The following is a 25,523-nucleotide window of genomic DNA, read 5'->3' as shown; positions in this document are numbered from 1 at the left end:
GGTTGTATAGTCCCAGTTTTTAACTTTTTAACTTTATACACAGATGTAGGCCAAGGTGTTAACCCTGGTCTTACATAAATATCTTCAGGAGATAACACAATTACTGAAAATGTGCTCTTAAATTATACTATAACTATAACTTGGTTTCAATGTACTCAGCTTTTTAAAAGTACAAATGCAGACTGCCATATACTGTGGATTCTCTTATTTTTATTGGTACCAATTTTCGATGATTGGGGAAAATTACACTTACATGGATATTTGATTTTGTAGATTTTCTAAAGTCTGCATACATTCTTATAAAACATTTGGAACTCATGGTTTCCAGATAACCATGAAACCCTTCAAAATTGGGATAGCATAATGAATTCACAATTCACAGTATCAAGAAATTCTAGATATTAGATATCTTCTTAGCCAACATGCAAGGTCAATATTAGACTTTAAAGTATAAATAATGTTAAATGTCAACATCATATGGTGTTTTTTGTACAACCTGTATCTCATATATAGTTATGAAAAGAACTAAGTATAAAAGTAAGGTGATGTGGTACAACAACTATTAACCAGAGTCCACCTATAGTATATGTGGATGTTAGTAACAGTATGTCACCATACAGCCTTTAACAATAAGTACAGTAAAACCCATACCCTGTAGTGACTAAAAAGGCCATGCCATAACAAAATGTGCCTTTAACAGTAAGTACAGTAAAACCCATACCCTGTAGTGACTAAAAAGGCCATGCCATAACAAAATGTGCCTTTAACAGTAAGTACAGTAAAACCCATACCCTGTAGTGACTAAAAAGGCCATGCCATAACAAAATGTGAAAAAATTTAAATGAGAAAAGCAAATGTCTGATAAATGACACAATAAACAAAAATTACTCACACCAACTAGCAACCTCTTTTAGTCGGTATTGACTTGAGACAGATAAATATAGAATGTGGATGAATCAGTTACCAACCTGCTAACGAATTGTTTCAACCTACATGAATGCCTCTTTGAACCATATAGACAACCTACATGTATTCCATCCGGCAAAGGTTCTATAAATTAAAGATAGTCAACCTTAAACTGATAATAAAACTAAAAGACCTAATAAAAAAAGATTTAACATTGATAATTGAATCATGAAAATGAGGTCAATCCTTCTGATCCCTGCAAAATTATCACATATAACTTAATAAATCACCACCTGAACATTAATAAATGAAGATGGTTTGTAGAGTCTTCAAATAATCTATCCCTTCAAATTTTTAGGTATGTAGTTTCAGATGAAATTTTGTTAAAAACTGGCCAATCAGAATCAGATTGCCATTGGCAGTTAACCTTTTTCATTTGATCTGAAATAATGGTAATTATACCTGTCAACTTTGGTTATAATTGACCTGGTATATTTATAGAAGATGAAAATATGAATACCTGTAGGGTTTCAATAGAAACTACATGCCACAGATGCAGTCATCAAATGAATGAGGGTCTGATGAGGGTTTTGCAATCATTAATTCCAAAAAGATTCAAACAATTATTTTTGTTTCAGAGTAATTTTTTGGAAAGTAATAAATCAGATTCACCAGTTGAATCTTGCAACTATGTTTATCATCCATCTGGAACTATATGAGGATTTGTTTTAATGGGGATGAAAATGAAGATTGTCTTGGGGCAGACAGATCAGTGTTGTTAATTGATACCATGAACCATGAAAATGAGGCCAAAGGTTAGGTGAACCCTGCCAGAAAGACATGTTTTCCTTTCAATTAATCTACCGGTACATGCCAAAGATGATTGACCGGTTATATATACAAATGTAGCAATTGGAAAAAAATCATGCTTACATCTTTTGGTGAAAAGTTATCTCATTTGGATTAATCATACCACATATGCTTAGTTGAATACTAATCCCAAAAACTTACAAATATCCATGAAAATAAAAATAAGGTCATGGTCATCAAACCGCCCGATGGACATGTTCTCTTGACAACAATTCTAGATCATAGAGAACTAGCCCATAACATTAAGTCTCACAGAGTTTGACCAACCAGGTATTTATCCTTTGAATAATCATATTCTTAAATAGTACCTTCAAACACTATATAAGATCTTTCAATATTGGTTTTATCAATAACTAATGTCAGGGGAAGGGTTGAGCTCTCCCTTTCATGTTAAATCCAGCTACATACTGTGTATCTGTCCCAAGTCAGGCGCCTTTAATTCAGTGATTATCTTTGATGTTACTTCTCATATCTTTTTTTTTGTTTAATTTTTTTGTCATAAATCAGGTTTTGTTGTTTGAATTGTTTCATGTCTTAACCTTCAATATACAATTATAGGTATACAGAATGGATTTTGCTAACTGTTGATGGCTTTAATGTAACCTATATTTGATTAATTCGTCATCATTTAGCTTACATTATGTAACCACAGCTCCATATTTTATACTAGTTAAAAACTTTTTAAAAAGTGACTGCAACATTGATCGCAGTGAAAAAGAGGTCAAGGTTAACATGTACAATGTTAAATCAGTTATCCCAAGTAATTCATAAACTTACCTATTAAATCATGAAAAGTTGTTTTCATTTTGAACCATAAAATTCAGTTCAAGGTTAAGTAAACTTAATCAACCTGATATGTACACCTTAAAAGGATTCTATAGAACAAATCTAGTGTAACTGAGAAAACAGTTCTACACACATAAACCATGAAATTAGGTCACGGTCAGGTGAACCCAATCTGATAGAAAAAACACACCTTACAACAATTCTAACAACCAAAGCTAGTCAACCTATAGTAACCATTAGACATGAGAAAAACTGACCTTCATTGGTGAAATCATTTAAATTCAATGTTTATGAATGTTCAATGAATAGGGTTGTAGTCAGGTGAACACTAGTAATCAAATGACAAAATCAGAAGCTCCAACACAAAAAATTGGAAAACTTATATACCTGACTTTGTACAGGCATTTTCTTATGTTGTAAATGGTGATTAAACCTGAATTTATAGCTAGCTAAACCTCTTACTTCTTTGAGTCGCATCAATTTCCAAAGGGTTTACAATGTATTTACTCAGTTTTATGAATACAAGTTGTTAATATTTTCTATTGACTTGTTTTTACATTTATGTAATTGCATTTTGAATAAAATTGGCTATGTTTGTCTTCCAGTAGAAAATCACAAAAAGATGACAAGTTAAAATATTTAAAAATGTCACTTTATTTCTCCAACCTATTCAGTTAATTACCATATACTCACATGCAAGTGATGTAAAACAATGACAGATTTGTAGATGGTTGTTTGTGAGTGCAGCAGCAAATATTACAGGTATATTTGGATAATCTAAACAATGGAACTTCTTGTGAGAAATTTTGTAGTTAATCACTTATCTTTGCAATATTTTATGCATTACATCACAAGAACAAGGAATAGGAATAGTGACAAGTTTGATCTACCAAAAAATTATTATCAAGTTTTGTGGTTAAATATAAAACAAAATCAAGTTATTCTAAAAATTCAAACCACCCCAAATCAAATATGATAAATGTAGATCATGAAGTACTGCAGGGTACAATTTTTCAAACAAAACTTGCAGATGATGTAGCTTTAATACCTAAAGACAGTTCTAAAACTATCTTAAATGCTATATAGTCCCATTGCTCAGTTATAATGTAACAATTTTATACTAAACTATTTATTCAAATGCCACTGGAAATTGTCTAATGCCTATTTAAATCATGATGAGTTATACTTCCAATAAACATAAACAAAATAATATATAAACTTTACTTAATCAGACAGTGGCCTATCATATATTTTCAAAAACTCTGCAGTATTCAGTAACTTTAAATGCATACATAACGAATATTTCGAAGTGAATTGAGGTCATCTCCTTCAATTATCTTATTGTGACCTCTTTGAGAAAAGGTAATGGATCATTCAAGAAAAAAAAACAAAGAAAATAATCCTGTAAACCCCTTGGAATGGAATTAAATTACTGTTTTACACATTGAATAATTTGGGGACAACATGAAAACAGTTTCATTTTTCAGAAACATGTGGAGTTTTCAGATATTTTTCATGTGTATGTAAAACTCAAATGACTCCCATCAACTCATGCAACTCATCTTTTAGTTTATTAAGGAGGTAATGATTTTCTTGGACTTTGAACCAAAAGTAAATGTATGAATTCACAAGAGTGCACACGCTGAAATGTCTCGCCTTCTTTACTAATCATTGATATTATGTTGATACTCCTAAATATACAGCTTTATTACGACTGTCACATAAACTTAACATGAACCATGAAAATGGTCAAGGTCAGTTGAACCATATACTAGGCAGACATGTACAGCTAACAATGCTTCCATACACCAAATATAGTTGACCTATTGCTTACAGTTTAAGAAAATAGACCAAAAAACAAAAACTTAACACTGATCAATGAACCGTGAAAACCAGGTCAAGGTCAAATAAAACCTGCACGACTGACATATAGATCATAAAATATTTCCAGACACCAAATATAGTTGACCTATGACATATAGTATTAGATAAAAAGACCAAAACTCAAAAACTTAACTTTGACCACTGAACCATGAAAATGAGGTCAAGGTCAGATGACATCTGCCCGCTAGACATGTACACCTTACAATCATTCCATACAACAAATATAGTAAACCTATTGCATAAAGTATGAGAAAAACAGACCAAAACACAAAAACTTAACTATAACCACTGAACCATGAAAATGAGGTCAAGGTCAGATGACATCTGCCCGCTAGACATGTACACCTTACAATCATTCCATACAACAAATATAGTAAACCTATTGCATAAAGTATGAGAAAAACAGACCAAAACACAAAAACTTAACTATAACCACTGAACCATGAAAATGAGGTCAAGGTCAAATGACACCTGCCAGTTGGACATGTACACCTTACAGTCCTTCCATACACCGAATATACTAGACCTACTGCTTACAGTATCTGAGATATGGACTTGACCACCAAAACTTAACCTTGTTCACTGATCCATGAAATGAGGTCGAGGTCAACTGAAAACTGTCTGATGGGCATGAGGACCTTGCAAGGTACGCACATACTAAATATAGTTATCCTTTTACTTACAGTAAGAGAGAATTTAACATTACAAAAAATCTGAACTTTTTTTTCAAGTGGTCACTGAACCATGAAAATGAGGTCAAGGACAATGGACATGTGACTGACGGAAACTTCGTAACATGAGGCATCTATATACAAAATATGAAGCATCCAGGTCTTCCACCTTCTAAAATATATAGCATTTAAGAAGTGAGCTAACACCGCCGCCGCCGCCGCCGCCGCCGCCGTAGCCGCCGCCGCCGGATCACTATCCCTATGTCGAGCTTTCTGCAACAAAAGTTGCAGGCTCGACAAAAATTAACTACAGTTTCCTATAGCCTTGATAACAGAACTTGTGTAAGCTACAAAATCAAATAACCAAAAAAATATATTTTCATCATTCAATAAAAAAAGTTTAACATACAAAAATAAGTGTTTTATTGGACAAATTGAAACAATAGAGAATTGTCAGTGATTTGATATAATTTGAATTTTATTCCATAGCTTTTGTTTCTAAAAAGTATAATCAGTTATATATATGTACATCACAAATAAGATGTTCAAATATTTACATGCATTAAGATGGGAAACTTATGTAAGAACAGGGCTATATCATTATTCTGATAAGTACATATATTTCATAATAAACAAGATTGTAAATAGTTCAGTAACAGTTCATAAAAATATTCAATGAGTAATAAAGTATAAAGCACTGTGTTTCCCCTTAGATCTGTACATAACATGGTTTCTACTAAAGTCCAACATCATTCCAATGTCTCACAATATTTTTTGTATGCAGATTCAGTCATCAAAGCTTCTAATTCTCCTGGTTGACTTAGTTTGACTGTAAATAACCAACCTGTAATAATATGAAACATTTTTTTAATTTCTAACATGTGGTACAGCATGACTGGTAATAGACACTTTATAAATTCCAGTCAGAAAATAACTTCTGAAAAATTTGGCCAAGTTTTCAATATCACAACAAAGGGAAATAATCCATTCTCAAATCACATTGATTGTTTGTTTTTTTTTTTTTTGTTTCCTGTTGTTGGGTTGCTGCCAAATTAAAATACACGCCAACATTTTTTTTCATTTACAATATACTGCTTCATATTCACTTCAGTCAGCATTCATATCCAAATAAACTCTCAGCAAAATATGTTTCACATCTTTATTAGTATTAACATATTCATGTTTTTTTTGTTGATCATCAGAAAATACCAACACTATTTCAAAAAGGTCAACTTTAATTCATTAGAAATACATATACTATATCTGTAATAATAAGAAATAATTTTCTATTCTAAATATCTTCAAATTTTACAGGTTTAAAAAAACTTTTAAAATTCTACAAATCTGTAAATGTAGATTTCACTACTGTATCATGTGGTTTGCAATATTTCTCCACTCATTGACAATGTAATTAAATTTTACTGTTGAGAGAGGAGAAATATAGTTATAAACAAGTGACAGTTGTGGAATCTGTTTCTCTAAAAATGTGCAGAAAGTTGTGATCTTTATATGTGACATAATCAGGAATGGTGGCCGATGTTACAATAAGAAAATTCAGAAAAAGCCAAGAAAATTTGACATCAAAATTAAATTTCGACCAATCATTTGACAAGAACAGATGAAATTTTTTCTCATAATGATCAATCAATAACTATGAAAATAGCACATAAATTAGAGAAGAATCCTTACCTTGATCAAAAGGAGATTCATTTATAAGTTTAGGGTTATCTACTACAGCATTGTTTCCTTCTATAACTTCCCCCGACACGGGTGAATACACTTCGCTAGCAGCTTTCACACTTTCCAGTATACCCGCTTCACCTACAATTAAAGTCAAGTTATATTCAACAACCTAAATTATGTTGATAATATTCAAAATGTAGATATGACAAGTTCAATAGATGAATTGTTTCTATCACAAATTTGACTATTTTCATCCCTGTAGATCTGAACAAATAACCAAGACATGTTAAAAAGTAATGAGCAAATAACTGTCAATCTATTCATCACTGTTAATTTCATTGTTATTAACGGTGTATATTTGATTTGTGTTGTTGGGTTGCTGATTTACTACTAATTATTGTATAATTACTGGCAGTATTTTGTATGAAAAATTTCAAACAGTGAAACGGAATAAATTAATAACACCTTCATCAAAAGATTCTTTGAAATGTACTTAGCATTACACAATGTTCCGAAAGAGTCCCCTACTTATTGAATGGAAAGAAAATTTAACAAGAGTGCACACGCTGAAATGTCTCGCCTTCTATACTAATCATTGATATTATGTTGATAGTCCTAAGTATAAAGCTAAGCTTTAATACAACTGTCACATAAACTTAACATTAACCAAGATAACTAAACAAAGACCAATGAACCTTGAAAATGAGGTCAAGGTCAGATGAACCATGCCAGGCAGACATGTACAGCTAACAATGCTTCTATACAACATATATAGTTGACTTATTACTTATAGTTTAAGAAAAATAGACCAAAACACAAAAACTTAACACTGTGCAATGAACCGTGAAAATGAGGTCACGGTCAAATAAAACTTGCGCGACTGACATAAAGATCATAAAATATTTCCATACACCAAATATAGATGACCTATGGCATATAGTATAAGATAAAAAGACCAAAACTCAAAAACTTAACTTTGACCACTGAACCATGAAAATGAGGTCAAGGTCACATGACATCTGCCCGCTAGATAGGTACACCTTACAATCATTCCATACAACAAATATAGTAGACCTATTGCATATAGTATGAGAAAAACAGACCAAAACACAAAAATTTAACTATAACCACTGAACCATGAAAATGAGGTCAAGGTCAGATGACACCTGCCAGTTGGACATGTACACCTTACAGTCCTTCCATACACCAAATATACTAGCCCTATTGCTTGTAGTATCTGAGATATGGACTTGACCACCAAAACTTAACCTTGTTCACTGATCCATGATATGAGGTCGAGGTCAAGTGAAAACTGTCTGACAGACATGAGGACCTTTCAAGGTACGCACATATCAAATATAGTTATCCTATTACTTATAATAAGAGAGAATTCAACATTACAAAAAATCTGAACTTTTTTTTCAAGTGGTCACTGAACCATGAAAATGAGGTCAAGGACATTGGACATGTGACTGACGGAAACTTCGTAACATGAGGCATCTATATACAAAGTATGAAGCATCCAGGTCTTCCACCTTCTAAAATATAAAGCTTTTAAGAAGTTAGCTAACACCGCCGCCGGATCACTATCCCTATGTCGAGCTTTCTGCAACAAAAGTTGCAGGCTCGACAAAAATCGGTTTAAAAAAGAAATTTCAAAAGAAATTTATTCATTTCACTTTTATAAAATAATCTTTCCACAATGACCTATAGTTGTTAATTTTTTTGTCATTTGGTCTCTTGTCAGTTATGAAGAGTTGTCTCATTGCCAATCATTTCACATCTTCTTTTTTATATTTACCATCCAGTTCCACTTCTGTTCCAATTTCTGGTAACTGTACATATACAACCTCTCCTAGTTTATCCTGAAACAAACCAAACATCCCTGAAATACAGATAGTACCTAACCTTCATATCAGCATTGTTCTTTCTCAACTGTCATTGCACCCATATCAGACATAAAATCTTGAGGGACATGAGTTTATTTACTTCCTTCGTAGAAAGATGCCCTTAAATCGATAAGGATGCTAAAAGATTGATGCACATGACATGCATGATTTTATTTACTTCATGGAAAAGATGCCTTTAAATCGATAAGGATGTTAAAAGAACACAGCAAACCAATTCTTGATTCAACACCTTCCAAACAATATTCATATACAGGGATCTCCATGGTCTGTTTAATGATGGCGCCCTCCATCGTTCAAATATCTTGTGCCATCATTAAATTGTCTTCCGCCATCATTCAAAAATGTTATCATTTTTTAAAGCCTGACGTCATTTTTTTTTTGCAAATATAATCAACTTCATGTAATTGCATAACTTTTTTATATTACTAGAACACACCCGTGATATCACGGGTCCATGACTGAATTAAAGTATATAACTATGCGCAAGCCTTATTTTAGTATTAGTATTGTCATCTGATAAAGTCATGCCGATTATAAGATACACAGTTTTTCTCTGCTTTCAAGTCTTTCTGTTTGAACCCGTCGAACTGAAACAATAATATTAATTATTTGGAAAACAAAAGGTCCTGGAATGGAGTATTTTTTAATCAACAGCATTGTCCTATATAAGTTATAAATAAAGTTGAATTCTTTGCTTCGCTGTTTTACGTCATGCCCACTAACAAATTGAAAACTGTACCTATACGCCTTATTTTTAGTCCAGATTTTTAGTATTCGTATTGTTATCTTAGAAAGTGTTACTGATTAAAATACTACAATAGGTAACAATTTGACAATTTAGTAGTGTCAACCCTGTGGTTATGACCCGTGTATATAGCATATTAATCCTGAATACAACGTTTGGTGGTGCGCCTGTCAGATGCAGAACGTACAGATAAGGTAATAGGTAACAGGTCTATACTATTGGTATCGGTAGCGGACTCGACCCGGAACTTCTTAATTATTGGCAATATTAATTACGTGGAAAACAAAAGGGCCTGGAGTGGTGTAATTTTTAATCTACACCTTTGTACTATATTTGTTATATATAAAGTTGAATTCTGTGATTCGTCGTTTTCATGTGATGACGGCTGACAAATTGGACCTCGTAATTTTAGTATTATAGATAATCTAATATAGTTCTAACACCTGAGGGATATCCGGAATTAAGATCACTAATCACTTGTACCTGAGCTTGTACAGGTAGATCAATTAACAAACCAGACAGGAGAATATTATCTGAAGATAGATGATTAATTTATCTAATTATTCAACTAAGTTTCAGCAAATGATTATGATAATTATAGATTAAAAAAATAAATTGATAATCCAGTTCCAAAGAAAACAGTTTAACAAGTCGAACACATGCTTTTATTTTGACTAACGCAATCAGCATCCCCCTTTTCTAAGAAGTGCAAAATAAGACGTAAAATATTAATATTATTTCATCGCAAATAACTTGAGTACTGCTGTAACGATTATATAGAATTATAATATTATAAAAGTTAAAAGAGTAAAAACTTATTTAATATTTACTGTGAAGAAATATTGTATCATAATTCCAAATTCATTTCATAGTTTACTTTCAGATTGATACATACGCGTTTCAGGTTTTATATCCAGACTCGAGAGATGCATGTTGCATAGCATCAAGTTGATAGATAAAGTTATTAGAAACCTTTTCATTTGTCAATGTTTTACAAATCTCTTCAACCTTTTACATAACCTGTACGAATCGTTTTGTTGTTGCTGCAAATCATCCATACCAGTAATGGGTTCATGACTTCTGAATTTGACAGTGTTCGTGAAAAAATAAGCCCCACCTGATTTTTAATCCCCATAATACTTAACAAAAATAGCAAGAAAACTACATGGGGACCCTCATGACAGCTTTTAGTTATTCTCGACTAAGGGGCCGGGGGACCATGAAGGCTGGGCATTTGAATGGTTAACAACGGCAATTAATGAAAATGTTGATACTTCTATAATGAAAATTCAAATAAATATAATTTATATAAGCAATGAATTAGCATGTTCACCATTCCTTCCATGGAGGGATGAAATTCTTTCGATCACGCTACACTGTACGGCGAAGACACAGTTTGTGATGGTGAAATTTCCTCCATCTTTCAATTTTCATCCATGGAGATCCCTGATGTATGCATCTGTAGTTCATAAGGCTATACACTAGGTGTCAGTTTCTCACAATGTTTGAGCAAGTTTAATTAATTATTAAAAGAAATTACAATCTATTTTCATAATAAAACAAAATTAAGCATTCTCAGGTTGACTATAAATGTATTACATGACATATAATATTTAAGATCTGTTCTAAAATATAAAATAGTATCAAATAGGATGACCTATAACCTGACATGTCAACTTTAACCTTACCATGTAAAACAACATTTATCTTAATTTACCTGTGCATAGTCTGTTATGCCTACTTTTCCATTACCATTTTCTTCATCAACCCATTCATGTTTCTCAGTGAAATATCTCTCTGGAAGTATATAATAGAGACCTAGTTACATTTGTACATTGAACAATACAGTTGTATTTATTGTTTGTTTACAAATGTCACATGAATTTTAATGACACAAGGTTTATATTCTTTGGGGATCATCATACTAAATCATATTTACTTTAGAAAGAAATGTCAGAAAAAAATTGATATACAGAAGTTAAAATTGAGAATGAAAATGGGGAATGTGTCAAAGAGACAACAACTAGACCATACATTGTAGAACAGACAACAGCAGAAGGTCACCAACAAAATTCCCTGTTTTGATCCTTATTTTTGGAGAAATAAAGAGCATTGACCTGTATTGTATGTCTCATCATGATCATACAGTCACCATACCCCATTTACATGAAAATAAAAGATCATAGTTCCATTGTCCCTGCTTGGCACATATTTTATCTGTCCGAGTACATAAACTAAAAAAAATAAGATATCTTAGAAAATGAATGTTTGGACTGCAAATGCCGAATCACGTTATTTCCAAAAATAAAGGTAACGATAATTATTTGAGACCTCTGACCAATCACCATAAGGATATTTTGACGAATCACGATTAAATTTTAATCAATTTGACGCTAGCAGTAGCTGAAAATGGCTGTTTGACGCCTGACGGTAAAGAGCATTACTACCCTCATACTGTACAAAGACTACTGACAAAGTTACTGAATTGTGACAGTCTGAGTCACATGATCAGTTAATTAGGCTGTTTTGTGTAAGTGATTGATGATCATATATTTATGAAAATGTATATCATATATAGTATTGGCAGGCCCACTAGTCTACTGCCAGTACAAAGTTCAAAGTTCTTTATTTTCCAATAAAGGGCCCCTGACGGAACATAATGACAACAATACATTCTGATTCTCAACACATAAACATATAATGAAGATAAAATTAAAATTTCAAGTCACATGAAGAGAATATAATATCATAGAATATATATATATCATATAAAATGTCACATCATAAATCAATTGTTATTATTTATAAGTTATTTATAGTTCTCTCAAAGTTTCATATCTTTAGTTTGATTTTTTTTCTGCCATGCCAGAGTACCAGCAAAAATAGTTTAATAATTTATTAATTCACCATGATAAATTGAAAATGGAAATAGTTTGCTAACAGAGGTCCACCTCGTATCTTATCCATAAAAATAAGTTAAAGTACAGGATCCAAAACAGTTTCATCAGAAAGATTATTTTTCTTATTATGTCATTGATTATTTATCTATCGAATTACATACGTGCAAAAAGTTTGGAAGATACGCTAATTGTTCTCAAATTCTTCCATGCATATGGCGTTTTCTGTGCATTTCTTGCGAGCATACAGGCTCGACGAAGGGCAAAACGTCCAAGCACCACTGTTGCCATTCCGAAAAATTAAGAGCGCATGTGTACGGTGTTGATTTCCTTTTGGATATCTAAAATCCGTACGTCGCTCCCGAACACAACAAATGTGACCAAAATCCATACATGCACATAACCAGAGACATAATACAATACACAATTTATTATATTTCTCTTTAAAACAATAAACATCAAACATGAAAAATAATTTAGATGTATAATTCAAAGATATTTATCATGTTAGTATATGTCATATTGGAAAAAAAATCATTAAAAAAGACATGTTTTTATATTCGTACATATAAAGATCTATAAACATTTATCTCTCTTATCTCTCTTCTATATACACATGAATATTAACACTGGTAACTGACCATATACACATGACAAGCCGTTTTTATATTTATTCTATTTTCAAGATATCTCATAAAGTTACGAAAACTGATATCTTATATAATCTATTAATAAAAGTATATCAGTTATCTCGAATATCAAATGAGATATCTATTGAATAAGATACCATATTAAACAGTATATATAAAGACATCTTGATCAGCTAATCTAATAAGTTTATTAAATATGATATCTAATCGACATACAAATATCTCATAAACATATATACAAGAAAAATAACTTACAAAGAAAATCATATATATTATATACTAATAAAGATATCTGATAAATCAATCATATCAGATAATTATAAAGGCCAATATCCAAATATCGAAAAGTATTAGATTTTTGTATTAGAATCTGCTTCGATGGATCTTTGCCGTAATTTTATAGTCATAAATTGTAACCTTAACAAGACAGAAACGGTCCGCAATAAGTGGTGCACAGGACGTCCCCATTGGAATTCCGATTACTTGACGATATAATTATATGGAATCTACTCATCTAGCGGGAAAAAAATAATTATCTGGTAAAAATTCAAGGGCATTTATAGTTTCAAAGCAGGTCCAATTGACATAGTTCTTTCTTGTTATTATGACTTAAGGATGTACTTAGGTGAAATTAAAAAAATCAAGAATTTAAAATTGATACTATATAAGTCGAAAGAGCATCGATTAGCTAATGAAGAAACAAGCTAAAAATGTTGATAGGTCGTGGAGCTTCTTTTCGAGATATTTGATTTTCTAAGATATGGCGGTAAAAGGCTGACTAGGAATTTTATATTTGCATTGGTTTTATTTTGGCGTGGTGTAACAGTAAAACATAGGAAAGAACTATAAAAATCAGTTGAAAAAGGCTTATTTTATTGATTTTGTATTTACATTGTGTCATATATAGATCAAATTTATTCCTTCAGTGTATATTCACATCTTTTGTTATTTCAATTGATATTCTATATATAGTGTGTCTTTTTATGTTGTGATTTTACACTATTGTTTCGGATAAGGGTGAAGGTTGGTCAGGAATCTGGTGTCGATTTCACAAAAAAAAACTTATGATCGACTAAGATTGATCGTAAGTATACTGATTTGTTCATGACTTTAGACCAATCTTAGTCTAATGTTTTTTTTTGTGAAAGAGACTTCTGATGTTTAGTAGTTGTCGTTTGCTGATGTTGTTCATAAGTGTTTCTCGTTCTCGTTTTTTTTTTTTATATATAAATTACACTAGTCATCGTTGGGGCTCTTCATAGCTTGCAGTTCGGTGTGAGCCGAGGCTCCGCGTTAAAGACCGCACTTTGACCTATAATGGTTTACTTTTACATATTGTGACTTGGATGGAGAGTTGTCTGATTTGCACTCATAGCACATCTTCTTATATCTATTAACTCATCAGCTGGATACAAATAGAAATACATATAACAAAAACACGTGGACGTGACCGGGTAGTAGTACATCCCAACAACAAAAAGACACTAAGTACAGATCTGATAGTACTCGCAGTTACTCATAATAATCATAATCATAATCATGACAGCTAGTTCAAAGCTAATAACAACTAATATAAACAATCATGCATCTAAGTATGGTGACCGTCTATGTTGCTTTCATCCATCCCATCCTATCAAAATTATAATAATATTTATGGATAGCCAGGCTAACGTATATTTTGACTTGCATTTAGACATTAATTGAAATTGGAGTAGTATACTACGCTTGAGAACAAAACTTAAAGACAAAAGTGATGATTTCGACTTCCTGTTTTTTTCTCGGCTTATGTATATATATATATATATAGCAGCAATCTTGAAGCACCTGTATATGGAGCGTATAACTCCCGGTTGATATAACAGAGCTTATGTACTAGTTATTATGATTTTCTTAGTTGATACAGGATTGCTTCTGATAGGAAAGGTATTGAACCAATGATTTAGAGTTAATTTCCTAATGCTTGTAGATTTAAACTCTGCCTGGCGTGCTTGCTTTGTGTGTATAAACGTTTGCTTGAAAATTTTTCCTACTTTTCGGCGAAGTAAAATTCAAAATTAAACTCACAACCCGAAAATAAACTGACAACGCCATTTGGCAAAAATAAAACGGAAAACGACGAAAAGACAAACAACTGATGATTGCGTCCATAAAACATCCAAAGATAATATTACGTAACGTAATATTTAGAGCTAATTGCCTTATGGTTGTATATTAAGGCTTTGTTTAGACCAAAGTCACTAATGCTCTTTGGTTGGGTTGTTGTCTCGTTCACATATTTCCTGTTTTACTGTCTATTCTACTTCATTGTTTTAACCTGTCAGAATATATATTTATGAGTTTCACGGCACATGCGTTTTATACTCGGTTTTATATTTTTAAGACATAATGTCTGCAGAATGGAAAATTATTTCAGTCATAAAAAAGTTTGATTATCAAACACTTATTTTTGCTCATAAAGCGAAAGAAGCCCATGATAGTATGTATAGCATCATTGCATAACATATAATGATATATTTTGAAGCCAACAATAATTTTGAATTAAAAGATGAAATTCCAGCCGGAATATTTTATGTTGATCTTTCAATATAACCCCAAAAGCTGAGGTTTTTTTTTACAAATAGACATTAGAAAATATTATGTTTTAACTATTAAAGTAGATGAAAGTTCTCACGGTAACACTTGATAGATGTTGGTCTCCTTTAGTTCCTTCATTGGGAACGATAAGAGATATTTCAAAGGCAGAGATGTATAGATGCGTAGAAATGTTTGGAGCTATATGAATAAAAGGGACATAAAAGGAACACCAAATTCAGTCAAAGTTATTAAGGATATACTATAGCGGATGGAGTTTCTTAACAATTTGTTATTCAATTTCTGAGATCCTAAGTTCTTCATGTTCTTGGTGGTGTTCGTTACTCAGTGTTGCTCAATCTTTAGTTTTCTATTGTTGTGTTTTGTGTACTATCGTTTCATCCGTTTGTCTGTTTGTCTTTTTCCTGTTTAGCAATGGCGTTTGTCAGTTTATTTTCGACTTATGAGTGAATGTTCCTTTGGTATCTTTCGCTTCTCTTTTAAGACAAATACACATACATGTACTAATCGGGGTCTCACTAATTAGAAACAAGAAGCACCAAGAAGCGACAAGAAGAACAATTTAGAGACGAGAAGATTAATTTAGCAGCAACAAGGAACCAGGAACATATATTCTGACATAATGTTAAACTATATTTGTAGAACTAAATTAAATTGAAGTCATAACGTTTACATGAGTGCTTTTTTAATGAAAATGGGAGTGGTTCACTTCTTTTTTTCTTAAATGTTTATGACTGCAATGTCTCTATATATTTTCAATGGACACATAGTATAATCAGAGTTAAATACACGCTTATTACACACTTATCAATGTCTTTAATTTCTCTTTGTAAAATACAATTAATGGAGGATTAGCTCCTCTAGGATAGTATTACAATCTGTTCAGATTAATGCAAACATTTTACTTTTGAAATGATATTTCATATTGATAAAAACAGTGGCTCAGTTATTGCCGGCTCTGATTAAAATATCTAAATTCAAGCCGGCACGAGAGCCTATTTTTGGCTATTTTACCGGAACCAGCAATACAGTGAATTTTTGCCGGCGCTGCAAAATATGTTATAATTAATTGAAGAATTAGGTAAGCGGAAGCTAAGTTAAAAACTATTTTGTTTACACATATATGCAATTTAAATAATTGACTTTTATTTCAAAAGCAAGTTAAATATAGACAAGTTTGATTTTTGAAGCTATGTGATTGACTTTTTTTTTATAATAAGACAAATCTCATTTCCAATAGAGGACCAATTATAGGCATATAGTCAGTACATTGATTTTTTATATCAACCAATTGCAATAGACAATACACAAGGAAAGAAAAAAGACAAACATCTGAAAAACATGGAAAATAAATTGAGTTAATAATACATGTAGTCATGTAATCCAGTATTTTTAGTGTTTATTGACCATGCACCAGAAGCAGCATACAACATCCATTATAAAAATAGTTTCTTCAGTCAAGTCCATCCTCGTGGCTGATGCATATGAACATATAGTAGTGTTGTTCATATGCAGTAGTCACAAAGGGCAGATGCTTAATAATAAACTCATCATAGATACCAGGATTAAATTTTGTATTTACGCCAGACGCGCGTTTCGTCTACAAAAAGACTCATAATTGACGCAAAAAGAAGTGAGGGATTCCAAATCAACCAAAAGCTACGAATGAGTCTGAAATGACAACGAATTTATGAATGACGGTCGAAAAATGTAGACATAAAGGCTACTTTCAGCAGGCAGGTTGCAGTCTGGTCTTGAAAAAAGTATTCAACATATCAGTTCGGCGAAACAGAAATTCCGGTCAGACATACAAAACCCGGCCCCAAAAAAATACGCCTGTTTTTATTCATCATGTTTATTTAATGCCAAAAAATTCTGTTGGATTTTCGTTTTCTAATAGCCAAAAAAATGGACAAGATTATTGTTTTCAATCCAGATACGGCCAGAATTTTTGTTTAATGCAAAAATCAGACTCAATTTTTTATCTCTCAAATCAAATGGTTCTTACTTTAGACTTTAAATCTATCTAGAGCTTATACTGACTGGGGATCATTATTCAACTGATATTTTGAAATAGGATGCCGATCATGAGGCACTACGAGTTAAACATGTTTTCGTAGGTAAATAATATTGCTGAGGAACTTTTTTTTCATGAGAGTGTATTAATATAGAGTATTACTGTTTGGTGGAATAATGAATTGATATAGAAGTCAATAATTTCTTGTTCAATCCTGTGTCGCCTTGAAGGTGTTAAGACTGATTGGCATGCTCAGCCTAAGCAATTTGTGACAGTAATTTGAATTTCAAAATGACTGAGTGACGTTTTTTCGACGCACTGGTCAACTCCACCATAGTGAATCACATGACTTTCAGTTAGTATATACCAGCGAAAAATATCTTTATAAATGAAGAATTGTCACATAAAAATTAAATACTAGGGAAATGGCAAGGTTCACGTCGTCGAGTCTGATTAATAAATTTACAAAAAAAAAAAAAAAAAAAAAAAGTCCAAGCAAACGGGACCAAAATTCCAAAAAGTTTTGCCAAATACAGCTAAGGTAATCTACTCCAGAGGTAGAAAGGACTTAGTATTTCAAAAATTCAAAAGTTTGGTAAACAGATAATTTATGAATAATTCATGTCAGGACAGAAGTGCTGACTACTGGGCTGGTGATACACTCGGCGAGTTAAAACTCCACCAGCAGTGGAATCGACACAGTGGTTGTAAATAAACTCATCATAGATATACCAGGATTAAATTTTGTATTTACGCCAGACGCGCGTTTCGTCTACAAAAAGACTCATCAGTGACGCTTGAATTCAAAAAAGTTAAAACGGTCAAATAAAGTACGAAGTTGAAGAGCAAATACAGCTAAGGTAATCTTTTCCTGAGGTAGAAAAGCCTTAGTATTTGAAAAATTCAAAAGTTTTGTAAACAGTTAATAATTAAGTTTTGTAAACAGTTAATAATATAAATATGACCATATCAATGCTAATTCATGTCAGCACAGAAGTACTGACTACTGGGCTGGTGATACCCTCGGGGAATTAAAACTCCATCAGCAGTGGCATCGACCAGGACACTCAAGCCAATACACAGAAATATGAATACTTAAACACTGTACAACACACGCATAAACTAATACTAAAAATGAATTACTATAGTATAGTCTTCCTCGTGGCTAATGCACATAAATAAGATTAATGAGGGGCCCAACCCCCACCCCTCATTAATATATTGTTATCCAAAAATGCAGGAGCCACCAAGGACAGGTGCTTAAAGGACATAGTAATATATTGTGGAAATTTTTTTTGTAACAATATTTGGATTTGGATGCAGCCTCTAGCACAACCTGTCCCAATGATAGGTTTAAGAACATCAGTTTTTCGACCTGTTAGTCAAATGCGTTTTGTTAAAATATACTTTTTCACTTTTTTGGTCTTTTTGGAAAATGTTGTTTGTGCTGTATTTAGATCATTCAATTTCTACAACGAAATTTGTTTTACATGCAAACGTATAAAAAATGCGGTTTTATCCAATGCAATCATAGGTTTGAACAGAGAAATTTGTATTTATATGTCTCTGGTTTGAACGTTGTTTTCAATTTAGACTGGTTTAATATATATAGTTCATATCGCAAATTATTATTTTTATTACGTATATATATGGCGCGGAATCAGGGTCATAAATATAGATTTTAGTATATCCTAAAATGATTTCAGTGTATACTAAATCACATTTTAGCATACCCTAGGCTAAATTGATTTTAGGGTATCCTAAAATGATTTTAGCATATACTAAATATTTGTGTATGTGCCTGTCCCAAGTTAGGAGCCTGTAATTCAGTGGTTGTCGTTTGTTTATGTGTTACATATTTGTTTTCGTTCATTTTTTTAACATAAATAAGGCCGTTAGTTTTCTCGTTTGAATTGTTTTACATTGTCATTTCGGGGCCTTTTATAGCTGACTATGTGGTATGGGCTTAGCTCACTGTTGAAGGCCGTACCGTGACCTATAGTTGTTAATTGCTGAGTCATTTTGGTCTCTTGTGGAGAGTTGTCTCAATCATTGACAATCATACCGGCACATCTTTTTTTTTAAAAGTCACTAATTTTACTTTTCCAGATCTAAACTTAATTTCATATAGCCAGGACATTCCAATTGCTAAGTTATATAAATATTCGGTTATAACATTTGACACTTAAATGGAACACTCATATATATTGAATTTCATTATATGACTGGAGTCCTTTTGAACTAATTGTCATTTTTAAGATACATGTCATAACTGGTATTTTAGCTTTGTACAAATTATAACATGTACAATATTTATGTACATGTTATAACCTGTACAAAATTGCAATTTGTACACGACATATATATAAATGTTGAAATGTTAAGACTTCAATTTGCGAATTTAATGTCAGATTTGACATAGTGTATCATGTGTATAGTATATGACTTTATCTATTTTTATAATACATTTTTTTGTGTAAGCAATCTTCCCTTTTTATCAGTCATATTCACCACTCATATATACAGTATTTAAAAAAAAAAAACAATGAAATTGTCAAAACCAACTTTTTAATTAAAGTACAATTGACCTAATTCCTTAAACTGAGGCCCCTCATGGGGGGGGGGGGGGTCCTAGTAATCACATAATCACCATTTTTTTGCCAATATAATCACATAATCATTAAATATTTACTTATCTTTAGTAATCAAATAATCATAAACTAAAAATACAGTCCTAGGTAATCAAATAATCATGAAATATTTGGCTTAATAATCAAATAATCATTAAAAAAACGGCCAAGTAATCACATAATCAAAAACCCCATGAGGGCCCTCTAAACTGTGATATGAATTGAAACAGGTGTCCAAAGTTTGCATGCTGAAATGTACATCTAGTGACTAAAACAATAGAACTGCTATCCTGAACACCTGCAAAGCATGCTGGTGCCATGCCATTTCAAAGTCAGGTGATCTTGAAATGAACAGTAAAATTACTGTTGTCCAATAATATCACTGCGCTAGTTTGATTGATTGCTGTCACAGTGAAATTTTACTTTTAAACTTTTGACAAAATTCAGAACAGCACAAGACAACAAAGAACAAAGAAGACATTTTATGTTCCTTCAGAGATACAGGTAAAATTGTTAGTGTAACTATTAATGGAATTGCAAAGTTGCTTATTAAATTTAATCAAAGACCAGATTAAGAATGTCTTGCCGCTTCTTGTCTCTACAATATTTTTGTCTCTATTTAGTGAGACTGTTAATCGGAACGATGGGGACATCTTTTAGATAAACCTTAACTAATAGTATTACCTCCCTTGAAAATCAAAGCGGATGTTTTGAAACATGTTCGGACAGACCGAATTTTAACGAAAATGACAACAAACCTCAGACAAGATATTAATTTCCAAGCATTATTTAAAAAATTAGGTTAGTCTTACACGGTGAAGTCTCTCTTCAAGCAAATGATTTGTAAAATAATTAAAACTGAAAATCTATAAAAAAAAAATCATTTAGCATCACCTCACAACTAGTAGGCACAGGACCAAGATAAACATGATAAAGGGGATCTCATAGTCATTTGAGGTCTGATCCTGGATCCCACTTATTGTTTTGTGAGAATCCGGTATCCTGTTTCTCCTTGCATTAATAGCGCATGTAATTTTCCGTGTCCCGCTTGATTTCGTTTCCCATTTTCACACAACTACATCTACATCTACATGGGTAATCCGTAAAGAGTCGGTTGACTCATCACACACCCTTTGGCCCAATGAGACCCACTATAAACTATCCTGTAACAGGTGATGCTGCATATTTACAGTGCAAAAACTTACAATTTCATCTATGCATCTAGGAGCGCAACCTGCCACAATATGAAAGATCGACATAAGCCTACATTTTCATCTAAACGTAAGGGATCCAATTACAACCAAATAATCATAATATTACAAGTAGCCTGTGCTACTGCCGTACTAAAGAAATATTTCATGGGGGCTTGAATATATTGTGATTTTACAACGGGTTGGCCCTTTATATTCAAGCCCCCTTGAATTATTTCGATTCAAATAGGACAAATACGGCAATGGTTTTGGATCGAAGCGCTCTAGCTTTATATATAGGTGAACATGGTGAAGGCATTATTTGCTGTTCCAATAAACATGATAAATAAACACACTATTTAATTGACAATTGACGTAAAAGAATAGAGCAAACTGAATAAGTAACATGCTTAAACTATTTACAATAAAATTTACCACGGGTGTGTACTCAAAGTGTTTGAAGGACGTCATGTTAGGATTATTATTTAACCTGAATTATAATCTATGAGTTGATACCACTGCTGTCAACTGTTAGTCATGGAGAGTATTGTCAGCTCAGGAGTTCATGTATTAGTACTGACATGATTTATATCATACTATTCTTATTAAGGTCCACCTTCAGGCTTCTATTAGCTGTGGTAGTGGAGTACTCCTTTATCTCAGCTGCTAGAGGTGTGACTTACTGTGCATGTGTCCTAAGTTTGAATTGCAGCTTGTAAAGTTATTATTATTGGAAGGCAAATCATTCTCTCTAATTACAAAATTGGTTGCTAGCAATAAATACTGTCATAGCTGTGTTTCTTACCTAGTAGAAATCTAACTGCCACTCATTAGCTGCTTTAGCAAAGTAAAAAATGAAGACAGGTGACTAACTGTGCCTGGGGGTACTGGATTAGAAACAGGTACAGTAATTTTGGAAGGCAAAGTATGCTCAATGGTTACACGAATAAGAAAAAATTATTAAACTAAAGTTCCTTCTCCATGTTCTCCTTCAATCAAACTTGACTGTAGATGAATTTGTGGAGAGTTCTCATTGGCAATCATACCACATCTTCTATTTTATATTGATTATTGTTTTAGGTCACCTTTTGGTTCTATAGCTCCTCAAATATTCAGGTATTCATACTACTTTGACTTTCAAATGTCATGTATGTTACAACACAGAAAAAAACACTATCTGAAGACATGTAAAACAGACAGGAAACTGTGTTTTAAGATGTTGACAACATAATAAACACTAGAATATGAATGAAGTGCTTAATAAAAAATAAATGTAACTATATCTTTGTAAAAAATATAAATTTAGATAAAGCAAATTTATCACAGAAATTGAGAAAAAACAAGCAATTGGGGATTTTATACATAAAATGGTTTAAAGCTTAGAATATACATAAAATGGTTTAAAGCTCAGAATATACATAAAATGGTTTAAAGCTCAGAATTCTATGTCAATAAAAATAGTACCTTTTGAGCTAATTCAGTTTTTCAGTTGATGAAATTTTAAACATGTTAAATGATGACGAAACATTAATTTTCAATTATCATTTAAAATTTTCAGCACATGAACACTTTAATCTTAAGAGATTTTACATGATAATGAAAACAGCTCTGTAATTTTTTTTCCTGATGATACCAAACACATATTTAGGTCTTTCCACTTTTCTGTGGAAAGACCTATTGTTTTTCTTCTGATTATTTTTTTTTTCTTCCACCTAATTTTGTTCTTGCGATAAATATTTGTTTCGCAATATGTCGCTTAGATATTTGGTATATGATATCGAACAGTTTATGCGCTTTTGTAATTTACCCTGCATAACCGAATACTTTTCTTTGTAGGAGTTATCTCCCCAAACACTGTTTTCCTTGTGATCACGACTCCTTCGCAACCGTAAGAGATTACGACAAATTTATTTTATAAAATTGCTCGTTATATTCTTCGCATGATTTGTCCAATTTCGACCGAAGCAATATGAACGCTCCATATGAGAGTTATTTCCCCTTTTGTATTTGAAATTTTGAAATGTATTCTAAACTGGAACACCATAAGTGATAGAGACCTAAGGATCTTTTGATTTGAGGTTCTTGGTCCAAAAAAATGAAAATTAGGTCAAGGTCAAAGGTCAAGGTCATATTCTAATTTTTGAATTAGGCTTATTTCCACTCATTTCCAGAAACCGTATAAGATATCGACAAATTATTTTGACTAAATTGTTAGTTGCGACATGTCGTAACTTAATAATTTTAGTTGAAAGGGTGCGTAGACGATGAATGGGAGTTTTTGCCCCTATCATATCTAAAATTATGTGTAAAGTGATATAACTTATCAACCATACATATTAGAGACCTAGGGTCTTTTGATTTGATATTCTCAGTTTGTGACCTTCAAATTGAGGTCAAGGTCATAGGTTAATTTGACGTTCTAGATTTTGACCTTTGCTTTAAATTCATATCTATACATCATAAAGCCATATGAACTGACATTTTAGACTGCTTTTAATATTTTAATATCAAAATAGATATTAACTGGTGGAAAGACCTTCAATTGTTCTCTGAACAATTGGTTTTTAATATAATTAGGTTTACTTAATAATGTAGAGATAATTATTTTCAGGTCATGATTTGGAGGAGATCAGAATTCGTGCCCTTGAAAATTTACTGTCTAAATTAGAACATAAATTAATTTGTGATGCAGACCTGATCCATGAGCGTCATCTCCTGATTAGAATAGTGGAATGGTTTAATTTTCCAAACAGTTCAAGCAATGCAGATGTCCTTAAACTTTTACTCAGACTGACACAGGTAGGAAATTATGGAAAACAAAGATTATAGTTCTGCATATAATCATTCCTCACATGAAAATAAGACATACATTTCTATATAGACATGATAGATATAAGAAAATGTGGTATGAGTGCAAATGAGACAATTCTCCATCCAAGTCACAATGTGCAAAAAGTAAACAATTATAGGTCAAAGTACAGCTTTCAACTCTAGAGATTTGGCTCACATCAAACAGCAAGCTATAAAGGGCCCCAAAATGTCTTCTGTCAACAGAGCCTGTATATGGATGATTGTTTATTTGGACAACAATGGTAGTACATGTATTAGAAAAGATTATTTTTTCAGAAGGATTAAGATTATACATGTAGATATAACTAACATGACTAATGGTCACAAGGTTATACCTAGTGCATGGCCATGGTTGTAGTTTTTTACTTCATTTTAATGGTCCAATGATTAATGCAGTGAACATTAGTTTTTATGCTCCGGACAGTTTCTTGAAAAAGTCTTAACCATTCAGATAAAAATGTTGAAACCCAGAATAATGAGATAACAAATGTCTTTAAAAATACTGATTTATATAATTTATCTTAACAGCATTCCCCTGCTGCTGAAATTCTACAGGATATTGGCGGAATTGAATTTTTGAGTCAGTTGAGAAAAGATGTTTCCAGCTCTTTACAGCCTCTAGTTGACCAAATATTAGAGAATACCATGAGACTGCCAGAAATAAAACACCAGGACCATGCACCAGAATGTATTTACCAAAAGCAGGAAAACCAAACAGGTAAAAAATCATTGAAGAAGACTTATCATGACAGACACGAGCAGTGTTCTCTCCAGGACCTTTAAGCATCATGGTAATGTGATGCTATCTGACTTTATTTTCTTATAGATTGTGTTATGGATGTGATGCTATAATTTTAAGAAACATGATGATATTTCAAAATTCCTTTTTTACCAGGATACTATATGAAATATTTGAGGAGAACACTGATGAGTTCTATCAACATTTTTATATAAATCAAAAGTCCTCCTAGTTTTATGCATTTATAAAACCCAGTAGACTCAACACTAAACCATGACAAATTATAGATCATGAAGATTATGGTACAACACTAAACCATGACCATGTTGGAGACTGAAAAATTCATTTGTTATTGACTGGAATAAATTCATTTTCTTAAGCTTTGTATTAATTTTCAGTATAAGATATTTAATTCACTGCATAATAGTCTCCTTTATGTAGATCTCTATAACTGCAGACTACAGCTCACTACACTCTCAAATAAAGTTTGTAAATTTATGGAT

The 25,523-nt window shown here is 32.1% G+C and overlaps 2 protein-coding genes across 2 annotated transcripts in view; one reads left to right on the top strand and one right to left on the bottom strand.

The window, feature by feature from the left end:
* Nucleotides 1-5,523: 5,523 nt before the first annotated feature.
* LOC143079491 (glycine cleavage system H protein-like) lies at nucleotides 5,524-12,672 on the bottom strand. The gene is made up of 5 exons (XM_076254850.1): nucleotides 12,517-12,672; nucleotides 11,173-11,252; nucleotides 8,602-8,665; nucleotides 6,807-6,938; nucleotides 5,524-5,961 (listed from the first exon to the last, which is right to left on the bottom strand). Exons 1-5 carry the CDS (start codon nucleotides 12,641-12,643, stop codon nucleotides 5,867-5,869), a joined length of 498 nt encoding a protein of 165 aa, XP_076110965.1. The 5' UTR covers nucleotides 12,644-12,672; the 3' UTR covers nucleotides 5,524-5,866.
* Nucleotides 12,673-20,937: 8,265 nt separating this feature from the next.
* LOC143079490 (rotatin-like) overlaps nucleotides 20,938-25,523 on the top strand; it is a 94,183-nt gene continuing 89,597 nt past the window's right edge. The window contains exons 1-3 of the mRNA XM_076254848.1: nucleotides 20,938-21,042; nucleotides 24,043-24,230; nucleotides 24,810-24,999. Of these exons, the coding sequence (XP_076110963.1) occupies nucleotides 20,988-21,042; nucleotides 24,043-24,230; nucleotides 24,810-24,999 (433 nt within the window). The 5' untranslated portion in view covers nucleotides 20,938-20,987. The remainder of the gene's footprint in view (nucleotides 21,043-24,042; nucleotides 24,231-24,809; nucleotides 25,000-25,523) is intronic.

This window comes from Mytilus galloprovincialis, chromosome 6 (assembly GCF_965363235.1).
Source record: "Mytilus galloprovincialis chromosome 6, xbMytGall1.hap1.1, whole genome shotgun sequence".
Taxonomy (NCBI): domain Eukaryota; kingdom Metazoa; phylum Mollusca; class Bivalvia; order Mytilida; family Mytilidae; genus Mytilus; species Mytilus galloprovincialis.
Note: the sequence above shows the minus strand (reverse complement) of the source record. Positions and strands in the feature narration are given on the sequence as shown.